At 32.5% G+C, this 16,658-nt stretch overlaps 1 protein-coding gene across 1 annotated transcript in view; it reads right to left on the reverse strand.

Moving 5' to 3' along the window:
- Nucleotides 1-7,218, reverse strand: part of LOC106465086 (ubiquitin-conjugating enzyme E2-24 kDa-like) — a 56,126-nt gene extending 48,908 nt beyond the window's left edge. Inside the window, exons 1-2 of the mRNA XM_013925281.2 lie at nucleotides 7,089-7,218; nucleotides 6,536-6,711 (exon numbers count right to left, since the gene is read on the reverse strand). Of these exons, the coding sequence (XP_013780735.1) occupies nucleotides 6,536-6,696 (161 nt within the window). The 5' untranslated portion in view covers nucleotides 6,697-6,711; nucleotides 7,089-7,218. The remainder of the gene's footprint in view (nucleotides 1-6,535; nucleotides 6,712-7,088) is intronic.
- Nucleotides 7,219-16,658: the final 9,440 nt, after the last annotated feature.

The following is a 16,658-nucleotide window of genomic DNA, read 5'->3' on the forward strand; positions in this document are numbered from 1 at the left end:
TAATAACCTTTTAAATGATTCTAAATATAACTAGTACAGAGAGGCACTGGGCAACAACCTTGTTAATAACCTTTTAAATGATTCATTTAATAACTAGTACAGAGAGGCACTGGTCAAAAACCATCTTAATAACCTTTAAATGATTCATTTAATAACAAGTACAGAGAGGCACTGGTCAACCATCTTGATAACCTTTTAAATGATTCATTTAATAACTAGTACAGAGAGGCATTGGTCAACATCCTTCTTAATAACCTTTTAAATGATTCATTTAATAACAAGTAAAAAGAGGCACTGGTCAACAACCTTCTTTTATGGAATATATCACCTTTCCCTCTTACACTGGTATAAATTTGTCAGTGTCTTTAAAACCTGTTATCATTTAACTTTGAAACAGATCCTAAAAAATGTGCTTATAAAAGCATATTCAATTTGTATCACATGCTTCAAGTAACAGGTAATATTATAATCCTTGTTTTGAGTATAATTTTGCACATTAAGTGCTTGTTATCAGTCCTTTCAATCTCCTTTGCAAATATTTTCTCATTGCATATCTTGGCACATGAAGATTCATGGAATTATTCATTTATGAAATATTAAAGTAGCTCTTATTGGCTATAACACATTTCTCTAGCATATTTTTAATTTCTCTACAATTAATAGAAATACACAAACAAATTACATTCTGAATAGTTTTCCTTTTAAAATATTAAACTGGAAAAGTACTAGGTCACTGACACTAAGTCAAATTGTTATTTATAATAGTTTCCCTTACTTTGAAAATAGCATTATTGTCTCCAAGCGTATATCAAAATACACCAGTAGTCAACTATACACCATAATACTTAAAATATATGACCTAAATACCATAATGGCCACTAAGAGACTGCTAATTAGCTTCATACTGGTTCCAAATACTCTAGTCTAGCTGCATCGTTATGATCAACATTATATAACAAGGTTTCACACATTTTAGTCTCAAAAAAGGTTCATTACTAACTGGAGAAAAATTGGTTTCACATAAACTTTATTTAGTACAGTTGCAGCTTCATAACTAGTAGAACAGTGGTGTTAGAAACTTCAGTCCAGTTATAGCTTATTATTAGTTTAACAATGGTTTCACACAATTTACAGTGTATGTGTTCATCATTATTGTACTTTCTAGAAGTACTTTGTCAGAAAGTATATGCAAGAAAATACACAGCAGCATGTGTATGCACCAAATATGCACCAAAATGCAAGATAGAATATGTGAATGAAATACAATAATTTCTTATGGTGTTCACTCCATTGTTCTTAGTCCTAAATTAGCGATGCTAAACAATATGAATATTTATGTCCTTATATAAAAATATAAAAGGTAGGTCAGTGACATACATTTTATTTTATCAACAATGTGAAACCTTTACAATAAAACTTTTTAAGCTAAATTAATAAGCAAAAATTTTACAAAAGATAAAAAAAGTAAATATTGCACAATAAAATAAAACTTCACTTTCATTTAGCACATACAAAGTCATACATCCGAGTTTTATTGTTACAAAAATTGTTACAAAATAGAAACATTAACAATATATTGATATGAAATTACAAAGCTTAATACTTAATGTCAAATTATCTAAAGTAAATTTATAAGCATGGCACAGATAATTTAGTATATTTTATTAAACAAGTTTAAAAAATGTTGAAATTCATAAGTTCTTTCACAATTCATTCTGTTAAACTTCAATTTCAAATTAATGTGTATCACATGCAGTTAATCACTTAACTGTTCCTTGTTGATCCTATAATAAAATGTAGTATAACTTGTCAAATAACAAAACAAAAAAGATAAAACAGTTTTTTCCTTTTACATGTACCTGTCTACAATTAACTAACAAGTTAATTATTTATTCCTATAAAGACCATCAGGAAGACATTCGTGTGAAACCAAAACTAAACCTTTTGAAGGAATCAATACAAGTTTATGCAAAGAAAAAGTTTGCTATTTTTGTTAAATTTTCACATTTTTAAAAAACTATCCTTGAACACTATTCATAGAGAAATAACATGAACCTGTTTGAATGATCCTATGTAACAAATTCCAGTTTTCTTTACATCTTCAGTGAATTTCTAACAAAGATAGTTTCTGCAAAACAATACAACACATACAAATAAGCCTGTACAGTAATGTGATATTAAAATTGTTTGGTTCTAACCATTCACCTGCATGTAATCTTAGCCAAACCACACAAACAAAAATTAGAAACAAAATATGAAATTACTTAAGATCCTGTAGTTTAACTTTTATGAAAGTAATGAGCCAATAAAAAGGAAGTTTTAACTGCTACCCTTCAATTTAGCAAGCACATCAGGAAAATCAGTCTTTAACCTAAAACATCTACTCAAAGTAAGAAGGTGAGGTATAGATAAATAAGACTAAGGAGATCTGCCAGACCCCCTTTCTCTAAACCAGTTCTACTTTAATGAAAGATAAACATTGTTACTTTAAACAAGTTTTTATTACCCTTCTAATAGCTGTTTCATATGAAAATAACAGTATTTGACTCTAAACAATTTCTACTTAGCTTTTACAGAAATCAATCTTTTCTCAATCTGACATAATGAAAATAAAAATTATAATTTATTATAAATAATAAAATTTGATAAATCAAATGTGAGAAGAAGACTGAGAAATTTAATATTAATAGTAAAGTCTGATAAGAAAAGACTAGTTAACTGGACTGATTAGAGTAGTTAGGTTGTTATCAATGGAGTCCAGTCAAACTACTCTTGTTTCTAATGGAATGCCTCAGGGGTCAGAGATTGGATCTTTGCTTTTTGTTATTTACATTAATACTGATAGGGACATAATTAGTAAAGCTTGTTGTCATTGCAGAAAAACCAGGTTTTTACTTTCAGAAGTTCATGGTAAGAATGTAGACATATTCAACTCACAAAAAAGAATACCAACAAAAACTACCAACTATATAGTAAAATATCTCATCATCATTGTACCAACACCATTTTCTTCCATGCCAAGTGCCACAGAAGTTGCCATGAATACAGTTTTAAACAGGACTCGACAGTCAAGTGAGCTACAAAGAACACAAACAAACCAGAGTGCTGGAGGACTAGGAACAAGTGGATTTGGGTCAGGTTTAGGCACACATAGTGATTTTGGTTTTTAAGGTTCTCTGTTTGGTGAATTTGGGAGCCTGAAAGTATTTGCAAATGACTTAGTTATTTGTCAGAGCAACATATTTAGCTTTTGCAGAAATCAACCTTCTCTCAATCTGACATAAATGAAAAAAAAAAAGAATAATTTATTATAAATAGTGAAGCTTGACAAATCAAAGGTGAGAAGAAGGTTACAATTTCAATGTATAAGCTACCTGTTAAACCTTATTTGGATTATTGTGTTCAGTCTTGGGCTCCTTACCTTTAGAAAATCATTGAATTGTTGGAAAGGGTTCAAAGAAAGGCTATTAGGATATCTCAGATAGAAAGGTTGTCAAAATGATAGGTTAGTATATTTGAAATTGTCCTCTCTTGAAAAATGAAGATTTAGAGGAGATCTGATTGAGGTGTTAAAGGAATTGATAGTAAATATGCATTATCTTTTTCTTTTCATATTTAATGGTGAGAATGGTAGGAAAAAGAAACACAAATATAACTTTTTGCAGGATAGAAATCATCTTCAGCTAACAGTTTTATTTTTCTAACAAATGGTTGACTTTTGGAGTAGGATGCCACTGGATGTGGTGGATGCAGTAAATTTAAGGGAATTTAGGGAAAGGCTTAACAAATATTTAAGGGACAACTTTGAGGGTGTTATTTTTTAGTTTACTTGATGGGACTTGTCTAAGTGTTATATTATGTAATGATTTGGATCAATTGGCAGGCAGAATAAATATTTGGTAATTGATATTTAATTATAGCAAGTGCAAGGTAATGCAGTAGAACTATTATAATTTGAATGACATTTAATATAGTTGAGAACTCACTCAACAACATGACTTAAAACAATTATTTTGGCATAATAGAGGATAATTCACTGAAGTATATTCTTAGACACATTAATTAAAAGTCAAAAGAGGTAATTATCTCGTTTAACAAATCACTAGTTAGACCTCACTTAGCATACTGTGTAAAGTTTTAAGTTACTTATCTAAGAAAAGATATTTATTCATTGGAAAGGGTTTGAAGAAGAGCTACTGGGATGATTCCAGGGATAGAAGATATATCTTATAAGGATACATTAAGAATTCTTAACTTATTTTCTACTGAGAAAAGAAGAGTAAGGAGTAACCTTATTGAAGTTTACAATATTATTTGCAGAATCAATAGAATACAGGCCTCTACTTTCTTTGTGCTGTAATCTGAAGACAATATTAGGACAAGAGGGCATTAATTTAAAAAAACAGACTAGGCTACAGTTAAGACAATTTTATTTTTCTAACTTTTATTGACTTATGGAATTAGCTGTCAGCAGTACCTTACAGACACTTAAGACATGAATCAATGATTTCCTGAAAAAGAAACTGAGTTTAAATTTTTACTTTTCTCAGTGGTAGGTGTGCAAGAACAGCCTTGAAGCACCAACTGGTCCCTTCTTATTTGTAATGTTATAAGACATTACAGGTAAGATGAATAAATGTTTTCTTCAGGGATAAAACTGAAGCTCAGAAAAATGCTTTATCAAAATATCAATAAATAGTAAATTAGAAAAAACATTTCTATAACATACTTTAATTCTATTAAAAATTTAAGTTAGTTCAATATAAATAGTAATTACTACAAATTTACAAACTCAAAATTACCTGTTTCTAGGTAATTCAGTGAAAATATGTAATTAACTTACCATACACATGTGTAATGTAATTTTTAATTATGTGATGTTATTACAGAAAGGAATATAGAGCATTTCATAATCCAGTTATTAAAAGAAACATTGAACACATTCAAACTATCTTGAGCAAGAGATGTCACTCAACTAGATTACTTTTTTTTTTATTTTCTACACACCTAAAAAATAAAACTAATGTGGAAGTATCACTTTTTATTGCATTTGTGATAACATAAGACACCAGCATTTTCTACATAATTGACATATCTTAAAAGTTGCAGAAACCAGCTATAAACTGAAACCATATACATGTAGCTTCTTCAGTTTATATACAACTATAATGTGAACCCTAACACCTATAAAGTAGCATACATTTGGTCAACAATACTCTATCTACTAAAACCAATCAGTATTCAACTCTAGTGTCAACCTTAACATTCAAAATCATCATACTTCTGAACAATATCATTTCACCATAATCAATGTTTTTTATTCTAGTTTCAACTCTAAACACATCATCCTTCTGACTAATAATATTATATTGTTTCACCATAACGAATGTGTTAAAACTAGTATTAACTCTGGAAGCCTTGAAGCGTTCTCCTTCCGACTAATAATGTTTAACCATAACCAGTTTGTGTAAAAGCTAACATAAAATCTAGAAACCTAGAAGCATTATACTCTGACAGTTTTCTCTACTATAACCAAGTTATAAATCAAACACTTCAACCTAAATTCAGTTACCATCCACACTCTTAAGTTTAACTTCACAATGCCTGTTTTTCAAAACGAAAAAATCTCAGTCCTTTTCTGAACACAAAGCTTGAGTATAAATTCAAATGAAGACTTTTAAGCAGTTTTATTTGATTCAGTTTTTGTGGAGTGAACATAGATAAGAGCTTTAATATCTTAGAATAAGAAATGTTCTGTTGAAAGAAGTGATTCTGCTAAAAAGAGAAAAATAATTCTATGTGAGAACAGGAACATTAAGAAGTCTTATTCTGAATATTGGATTTCATGCGTAGATTGATTATTATTGCTCTATACGATAACTTTTGTTAGCATTTCTTTAAACTATCATGCTTTGTATTTTTCTCTTCACTAAAGGATGACTGAGCATTTTCTACACAGTGAATAAAAAAAAGTTAAAGCAATTCCTGTGTTTTACTTGTAGAACTTAATCAACAATGTCATAATCAAGTTCTTGAACAGTATATATTAGTTATTGTTGTTGTAAGAACTACAACAATTCAAGTCTTTAATTCTGTTTGGAGTATGGACAAAGTTTACAATTCAAAAATTTGTACTAATAACATTTATAGTAGTAGCAGCTGACTTGAATAATAAAATTGCATTTAGACTATTGAATTTCCCTGTATGCATTTTCTTAAGTTAAATTACTTTTTCAAAAGTTGTATGCACAGTTCATTTAATGAATTGGTGAAACAAGCAATGTGTATGATGATTTGGATTCTTTGGTGAACATAATGTTGATGCAACTTTAAATGAACTTTTTTTATGTTACAGGTGAATTTTTTTGAAACGATTGGTGGCTTACAAGTAAAAAACTTTAGTCATTTTTAGACATTTTTGTCTTTGAGGGTAGAGTGGCTTCCTGTTACGCTATCCAGTTGTAAAAAGATACGGTACCATTGTAACTTTTATACCTTTTTCTAAAGAAATTGCTGTGAAAGTAGCATTACTCACCTTTTAGCACTAGTACTCAAAGCTTTTGACATTTTAGGATTTAATTTTGGTTCTTTTTGTTCCTTTTCACGGTCTTGGTTAGACGATGAACCAGAACTACGTCCACGTCCTGCGCTCGTACTTGCTCCTGAAGACCCTGCTTGGGCTCGATCGCCTGACATTATTTTTGACTGAGCCTATAAAATACAATTTTCTAAATAAAATTGGTGACTTCAGCAATAAAATGAGACAGAATGGTGCATTTATTAATATTACATCGCAGTGAAGTTATTCATTCCAATATTATAACGTTAAAAGCTTGCTGATGAAAGTGATATTATAGTTTATACTGGGATTCGGGAAAATACCTCTGTTAAAAAAGACCAAAATACACGGGAAAACACGCCGGGCAGGGCAGAGCCGCTGGCCTTTGCAGACTACGGCAAAACGTGACTTCCAAACAAAGAGATGCTTCCTATTCTATAACCCTGAACAACACATTGTACCACATTTCTTAAATACATCTCACTCAGAAATCAAGATACATTTTCTGAAAAACATGCTTAAACCTTACCTATATCTTTGTTGAATAAATGAAGATGTAATATATTTTTAATCTTCCCAAAATGTATGTTGAAATGAATGAATTAACAAACGAACAAATATATATCGTACGCCTGTACGTAACGACGAAAGGCAAAAGATTTGACGAGCTGTTCAACCAAGTACTTCACCTCCCTTCCCTTCAAAACTTATAACGCCGCCTGTAGTATAGAAAAGACATTCACTTCGATGCTTTGACATAATAGTTTTTAAAGTAACAGAACTGAAAAACCTTTATAATTATATAAACTTCTAATAAAAACATTGAAATTTATTTCTCAATCATGCAAGTACCTATATTAGACAAAGAAAAAATGTATGTTTACGTTTAACGCTTTAGAGAAATGTTTATTGGTGTGAACTAGTCGTTTCCATCACACACACAAAAAATCTGAAGTTCTAATTTCGATTTTTTATGTCTAAATGGCTTTCTTGATTACTGACTACTCACTCCAGCGCAAATTATAAAGCACCTTATAATTTCGCTATTTATAATTAGAGAAGTTTTTATTACACATCAACGAGTGTTTCTCAAATTTATATATATATGTATATATTTCACATCCAAACTTTATATTAAAATATTAATGTCTGTTTATAACATGCGTGATTTCTTCTGCTTCTCAATATGTATATTTACCCATGTAGTAATAATTTCAACAGAAAGAAAATCGCTATGTTAAACCGAAGCTAATGTTTGAGTTACATCTGTTTTTCCAGAAAACTTACTCGACAACATAATTTTGTTTCATTATTACTCACTAACACATTTTTTTATAACGGCTAATGTTTTCGTCAGTTTATTCTACCTTCATACCAAAATTTCAGTCACAAGGTGTGCATTGTGTAGTAATTATTTTTAGCTTGCTTTCAGATAAAACTTATGTTACATTCCTATATAAAATGCTAGTTCAAAAACGAGAAAAAGCTTATCACTACTATCTAGCTCATTTAATTTTAAAACTGATAAAACTTAACACCAGGAAAAGTAATTGAATTAATTTCAATGGCATTATCAGCTTATTTTTTTCTAAGGCTTAATATGATCTAGTTTAATAGATAAAAGTAAAATAATTCATGTATTTATACAAAATAACGTTATCCTTATATGAGAATGTATAAAATAGCACATTTTCAGAGGAAGTAACTATTTTGTTGTACATTAAATAATCATTCGTGATGCACATGTTCAAGACTTTAGTGGCTTTAAGGTTTTGTTGGTTTTAATAACTTGCATCTTTGTTTTTAATTCAGTTAGTCAACTATTACAATATACTCTATATAGAAAAGTGATCTGTCCAGAAAACTGTAGTCATGTCAAACTGCTTGGTTTGTAAAAGGGAGATCATCTGTAATGCCTTTCCCCACTCTTTTTATATTTGGTTCTTCGTTGTCTCAACAATAAGCTTAATGGCTTATACAATTCTGGCCTTGATTTTCGGAGAGGGCACCGAATATTTAGCCTGTTGTGTAAGTTTCAGTTAAAATAAACAAATGTGTTTTCGAATTAAAACTAAAATGTGCGAAATTCACAGGACATTCATAAGTTCAAATCTTGAAATTGAAAAAAAAAAAAAAACTGGCAAAGCTGTTTTTGCGGAGAAGGTTGACTTTGATCTTTTTTTTTATTAATACAGAACGTTCACAACAAGTTATAAGAATCACAATTTTTTGCGCCATAAGCCCTCAGATTTACCACCGAGTGGCTAATCTGAATAAAACTAGAAACTTGTGTTTTGGTGAAATTTTTATTGTAATATGATATTTTTGTCGACTTGGAAAGAAATTTCAGATGAACAATATTCACAGCACCTTCTGAGGATTGCATATTTAACCTGGAGAAGACTATATGCATGTTTTTGAGGTGGGAAGTTGATTTTCATACGAATTTTTTATCGATTTGAAACAAAAATAATAATAATAATTCAAGTGTGCAATGCTTACAGCACTTTCTAAGGATTGTATTTCTAATCTGGGGAAGACTGTATACTTTGTTTTAGTAGAGTGTATGTGTGTGTTTATAGCAAAGACACATCGAGCTGTCTGCTATGCCAACCAAGGGGAATCAAACTCTTGATTTTAGCATTGTAAATCCGTAGATACCGCTGACCCACCAGGAGTCTTTTAGAGTATGAAACGGTGCTGCAGACATCCATTGTTGTCTCCAAACAATGGTTGAGTCTCGTAATATGTACGAGAGAAACAGAATACATGATACGTATAAGTATTGTCAGGATATATATATTCTATGTGTGGCACATTTATCATAATCATTTACAAAATGTTTATAATACCAGTTAGAATTTTTATTAAGAAACAATAGTTTATCTGTTTTACTCACAGAATATGTGTATATGTGAACAATAATAAGTTTTATCGTTTACTTACTTTTATTATATTACTCGGTATATTTTTAGTTCTGATCTATATAGATAGCTTGTTTTGATTTGTTTGTTTGTAATTAAACACTAAGCTACACAATAGGCTATCTTTGCTCTGCCCACCACGAGTATCGAAACCCGGATTCTAGCGTTGTAAGTTCGCAGACATACCGCTGTGCCACTGGGGTGGGCAGCTTGTTTTGATCAGAAATTAATATTTATTATAAGAAACATATAATTATTATGATTGGCGGGACTCATATTGATGGTTAATTACACTTCACGACATCGAGTAGCAAATGCTAAGGCAGTGATATGTCCCGCAGATGAAAACCTTGGTGCCACGGGCGATATGTGAATACTTTTTCCGAAAAGATATTCATAGAGCAGATGTTTCAAACGATGTTGAGACAAAAGACACAACATTTCAAAACAAATAATTTTCACTGTTATCAATAAAAGAGGAAGAACTTACACAGCAGAGAAATTAGCACAACGACAGGTTCCGAAACCACTCTCTTCCTTTGTCTGCAAAGCAAAAGAATGCCCTCTGGTCCCAAAAAAGTCATTGCAATGGAGCCAAGCTTCAAAATCACATTCAAAACTATTTTAGGTTTGCAAATATTCTTAAGGCAACATCTATTTAAGAAACTCAAAAGAATTACAAGTAATTGATGCCAATACTTAACATATGGAAAGCCTTGACAAAAATAATTAAATATTAGGTGTGGCCCATACTTTATAGTCGCTAAGAGAATTCACTGAATACAAATACGAAGATACAATGTGAAAGTGTATCTACAAGATGCTGAAACATTGTGAATTAAGCTAACTTGTAAGGAGAATTATTGCGACCGGATTTGTGACCACATGCTTTTGTGAATTTGAGGTATTTTGGATAGTTGAAAGATGTAACTGTATAAGAACGTTTGGTACCTTGTTTGTGGAATGGCTAAATAATTGTTTGAAGGCAACAGGTAAACATTTCCACCAATGTTGTGTTTTGTTGTAAAACAAACTTTGATTAGAGTGTATGTGTTTTGATGTCAGTTGTATTATAATTCAAGGCCGTAGGAAGCGGTAAGGCCAGTCAGGCCATGGCCTGACCACTTTTTCATGGCACGTATAGTTACAACTTATGCATTAAAACTTGCTTTTTTAATTTAATACACTACGTTGTGTCTACACAGTATTTGTAGTTAAAGTGGCTCAAGATTCAATCTCATAGCATTAAATTTTCACAATGTGTCAATGGCCTGACCATTCCAAAATTGCTTCCTACGGCAATGTATATTATGTCATGGGATTTATAAGATATTAAATTCCAGTGACTATGCAAGAATTTCTTGGTCAATTTGCAGGAATCGTTAAATTTGTTTTTGTTAGTGTTGTAATGGTTTATATTGTTGGGTGGTTCTTATAAATTATTTTTTAAAAGAATAATGGAAAATCCATTAAAACGTTTAATATTTGCAAATTCAAATTTCACAGTGTAACCAACGTTCACCGATAAGCCTTACTTTGTATTGAACTACGTCTAATAAAAATTGCATCTACTTGTAAATTTCGTATTTCTATTTCTTCGTTGAAACACAAACTCAGTATTTACTGCACTAAACTAATTAGCCACCTAACAAACTCCCTAACGCAATAGCAATTTCTAATAAACTGAAACTCACACACATTCTAACCTATACTTTCAACGCGAGATATGTCAGTAAATGATACCATTAAATTCTGTTGAGGTATAGATAATTTACAATAATGTTTTACAGTAGATATTTGAACTAAGAGTGTGAAACAGTATGGGTGTAGTACTTACACAAAAGTTCAAAATTTCTGTAAGACAATATTATATTTCAGAACATTTTAGCTTCCTTATAAATTATTTTGATAACACGAAGCTGGGAAATGTTTTTGTGCAAAAGCCATAAAAGTAAAATACAAGAAAAAAAAGGGAAGTTAAGTTACTATTCGTTTTTCATTTGAACGTGATATTAAATATGGAGCAATAATTAAAATGACTAACTGTGGCCAAATGATTACAATTTAATATTGATTTTTGAGTCGAGTAAGTCAAAATTAAATTGTTATCACTTGGCCATAGTTGGTCATTTTAATTACTGCTCAATAGTTGGATAAAAATAACATACTGTTTAAATGCCGAAAGTTTGTAAAGCATTAGAAACCAATAATTTTCTGATTTTTAATACGAAATGGCCAAATTAAAAGAAACGCGAACAAAAAACTCAGTTTACGTGATCTTTATCACAGATTTTAGACCTTCAAAAAATCCAGTTTTTGCTGTCAGATGATGCCAGCTTGAAACTGTTTCTTGGGCCTATAAGAAAAAAGGTTTAATTCTCGCGCAAAGTCACAGAAGGACTATTTGCACATAGTCAGCCTTAATTGTGAACTGATAGACCAGAGGGAGGACAGCTAGTTAACAGCACCCACCGCCAACTCTTGAATAACCAAGCAGCGGGATGTGAACTCACTCTTTTAGTGTACACGCGATCCCAAAGGTCGGAGAGCGAGTTTTTGTGGCAACGGGACGCGAATCATAAGCCTTCGGATTCACAGTCAGAGCACGCTAACCATTAGGAAGAATAACGGAGAAATTATTTCTAGTCGATCATATCTACAGCGAAATAATTATCTAACAAGTCAATACCCCACAAATATCGCGATACCAATCACATATTTTTATTCACACCTTACTAAACGTATTTAAGCCATAACCAAAAAAACATAATTAGTGTTGAATTCGGGGGGAATTTCTCTCTGTGAAAAAAAAATCCCCCCGAAGTACAGTATTTTCCATTTAGTCGAATTTTATAATGACTTATAATGCCATTATCTCAATCTCATACAAACAAACAAAAACTATATAACGTTAGTCAGCCTTAGAGGAAACGTTTTGTTGCTCCTGTCAGGTGTTTTTAGCGAAATTGCTAAATACCATGAGAAAAACTTTGTAAAGAGTCTGTTTTAATCGCATCCTGACAACAAATACTTGTGGGATCAAATGTCATGAACTAGTCAGAATAAACTTAAGTTTTAATTTTATCAACAGTTTTAAATCGTTACACTACCAGTGACTGTGGTCAAAAATACTTTTCTGATAAAAATAGAATCAAGTACTTTCAACACATTATTTAAACTAACATAAAATACAAGTGATCTGATGCGGGATTTAAACGCCTCCTCGTGATTCAAAAAGATCCCAATATATCGATCATGCCCCCCCCCCTCATTATTCTAGTTAATTCTAAAAATCACCACAAGGGGAGTCCGTACACGAAAATAAACCCAGTTAGGACACCCGTCGATGGTATTCGAGCACATGTCCCATGTTTAGTCTCACTAGCTTGTAAGAAGGGTATGAATATTATTTTAGACATGGTGACTCCGGGGTCTTAAGTGAGACAAAGAACACAACATCAGATGCCAAATAAGGGTTCGGCGACTCCGTATATCTACTTCTAGACCTACCCCCCCCCTACAGGCGCGTTTTAATCTCCTTTAGTCCCTATGTTATGCCATGTACATAAGGATATTGTGGGGACACCCCGAGTCCGCCTGCCAAATTTGGCCTTGCTAGATCAAGAAATGCAGAAGGAGTGAACTGGGCATATATACAGAGCTACAACTTGAATTAATATAGGACTTAGGCATAATGTTTTTATTGAAATAAACATTTTTCTTGAACGTCAATGATCTTGTTTCTAAGTATATGGATTTACTTCACTTAATGATGATAATACTCCTTCATTTAAAGACAAAAATGTCGAAATCTCATTTATTAAAATTTTGAAGAATTTCTAATAATCTGGAATACTTTTTCCAGTGCAGACCTTTCAGTTATAAAACTTAGGCATAATGGTTTTGAACAATATCATGTGCTTAAGTGGCTCCAGTGGCTCAACGGTAACTCAGTGGGCTTATAACGCTAAAAATCGGCTTTCGATAGCCGTGGTGGGCACAGTACAAATAGCCCATTGTATAGCTTAGTGCTTTGTTTAACAACAAACATATACTTAAGTTTTTCATAATTAATAATAAATATTATAAAAAGTTACTTAAATCGTAATAATATTAGAGAAGCTTTATATGAAATTGTTAAAAACTGTTACAATAAAACTTTTGAAGAAACTACCTTCTCACAACTGATTGTATCCAATAAATGGTGACATGAACACCCATATTTGCTGTTAATGCTTTTTTTGTTCCACACATGTGAAGCTTGTGAATAGAAGCTAAATTTGGCAGACAGTGGGTCTTATTTCTGCAAGTTTTAACATTTCTCAGTTTATTTTAGATCTTTTTCAATAATGCCTTTTATTTGAACACTTTGTTTTTGGCCTATATATATAAGAAGAAGAAGAAGAATTAAGAAGATTTTAGCGCTATGACTTTAAGGTGACAACTAGGGCTGACAATGGATTCTTTACTAAAATATACTTAATGTTTATCTTATATGAAGTTCATTATTGTTTTATAGTGCTGATTTTAAATACCTATTAAAGATTAATGTAATTAATAATATTGAAGCTATTTATATATAGAGAGAGTTAATTCACGTGTATGCTAGGCTCACAACGAATTCCCGATCATTCAGTAGCCACCAGTTCAGTGATTAAGGTATATTTTACAACCCTCTCTAAGAAATGATATCCACATATTGAGATCGTTAGAAGATGTGGAAACAAATGACACGACATTTCGAAGAAGGAAGCTTTCAAGATTCTCCAAGAAAATTTTCAAACTCGCATGTTTGAGCATTTAGGACAGTAATGGTTTCCTAAATCACACCTGAAACCTTTTCAGAAAAGCTGCGCTTAACTCCTAGTACAGTTAACTATATAATTAACAAGGAATTTGACGTTGGTGAAAGTTCACAATTCAAAGGTTCTAGCCATATCTCGAAACCAATGTCTGCTTTCATGAAAAAGATGTTCACATCAATCCCATTCTCAAACATACCTGTCAAGTCCCCTGATGCAGTTCTTAAACACATCTGTGCCTTTGATCTGCTTAAAAGTAATTTTGGAAACTAGAATCCACGTGCAGTGGAGGCTCTGTGGAAAGTTTATCAAAATATGTACAGTTTACTATAGAAATTGCAGTGTCAGACAACAGTGTACAATCATAACTATCAGACTGAATACGATCAACAGTAGACTACGAAAAAGAATCAACTGCTTAGTAAGTGAGTAAGAACAAAAGCAATCAGAGAGATTGCATACCCTCGCTCCTCCGCTCCTTTTCGAGATTGCATGCGTTTATATTAGATAACGCCAAATTTCAACTTCGAAAACTCAGAAAATCTTTCTCACATCTAAAATGATCAACGACCCGGATCTTTTTTTTTTTCTTCTAGATTGATGAGGAGTCTCAAACTTAATGTGCCCATGAAGTTTCGTACAAATCTATCACACTTTACAGAATTATTAACCCAAAAAGTGCTTCAAAGTGATCTAGAATACGGATCTAGATTTGGACCCGGACCAAATTTGTGGAGGACTGTTCCATACTGACTTTCCATCTTGTGTAAAATTTTCTTGTACATCAGTGTATTAGTTTTCTAGATAAAACAGACAGACAAACACACGAAACCGATTGCAATACCCTCGCCCCCCCTTTCCTCCGTGGGTGAGGGTAATGATTTGAGTGTCTGGTCAACCACTGGGGTTGAATTGGCTCTATGGTATAAGAATGAGAATGGTTTGTTTGTTGTTAAGCGCAAACTACACAGTGGACTATCTGCGTTGTCAAACTACGGGTATCAAACCAAGTTTTTAGCGTTATAAACCTTCAGATTTACAGCTGAGCCACTTGGGGCAATAACGAGGATGTATCTGTAATCTTGTTAATCTGAGGGTGAATTGACTGTCTGGTAAGATAACAAGGATAGTACTCGCGTAACACATAGACAGTTGCGAATGAGTTGCTATCGTGCTTGAATCAGTGGTGAAAACAGATGGGTTCAAAGGGTTCGTAGAACTCCACCCTCTACCTTAGAGAATTAATTATGTCGCAAGTGTATAAACATAAGGAATACAATCCGTAAAATAACAGTGGCAGCAATATATATGTTTTTATTTAGACAGTAGAAACAGTGATATGCATTTCAAAATACGTATCTAAATTTTAGATCAGTCACTTCTGACTTCATGTTTCTGGTGCTATAAATTACAGTAAAGTACATTGTAGTTGGTTAAGCGTGAAAAAATTGGTTATTCTGCTTATAGTGTATTTGATTTTGTGAGCATAGTGATGTGGTGCTGGTTGAGAGAAATAAATGTAGGTTTCATATTGTGTGCCAAGAAGGGGGGGGGGGGGGCTCGTGTCTTGTATTCCGTCATTAATGTGATTTTCTGCAGTTTATAAAGATTGAACATTTCTAGAACATAAATTAATGAAAAACAGCTGCTTCCTGTCGTCTTCTACTGATTCTAAATATATTGGCAGCTGGTGTGACCTTACTGGGGAGTTTTCATCATTTTCACACACACACACATCCCCACACACCCCTAGCTGAAACGAGAGGGAATGATCCTCTCCGTAGCCATTTATTTCTGCGCCTGCGGTGCCCAGCTTCACCAAATGTGCTAAAATCACCCTGTACGACCCCCCCCCCCGGATAAAATTCTGTGTCTGTAACTGTGAATGTTATCTAATATTTAAATATCTGTTAGTTGACACTAATAACATGAACCATAAATATCTGACACTTTAATGACATAATCTTGCATGAAATCGTCGACATATCTTGATTATTTCTGCTGATTATCAATGAACACATGTTATTCAATTGGAAAGTCTAAATGTTTTGTGTCTTTTTGTTTGTTTACTTTTCTAACGCTAAGTTTTCGTACATTCTAGAAGCGGCCCAGTGGTTTGTGTGCCAGGGTGAGAAGATGAGGGATAATGGGTGCGTTATAAAATAACTGTCAGATCCCACTATTAAGTCTGACATTAGTAGCCTAAGAGTTGGCATTAAGTCGTGTTGACTAGCTTTCTTTTCTCTAGTCAAGTGCTAAAAATTATGGCCCGGCATGGCCAGGTGGTTAGGGCACTCGACTCGCAATCTGTGGGTCGCGGGTTCGAATCCCCGTCCCACCAAACATGCTCGCCTTTTCAGCCGTGGGTGCATT

This window comes from Limulus polyphemus, unplaced genomic scaffold, assembly GCF_000517525.1.
Source record: "Limulus polyphemus unplaced genomic scaffold, Limulus_polyphemus-2.1.2 Scaffold1830, whole genome shotgun sequence".
Classification (NCBI taxonomy): Eukaryota; Metazoa; Arthropoda; class Merostomata; order Xiphosura; family Limulidae; genus Limulus; species Limulus polyphemus.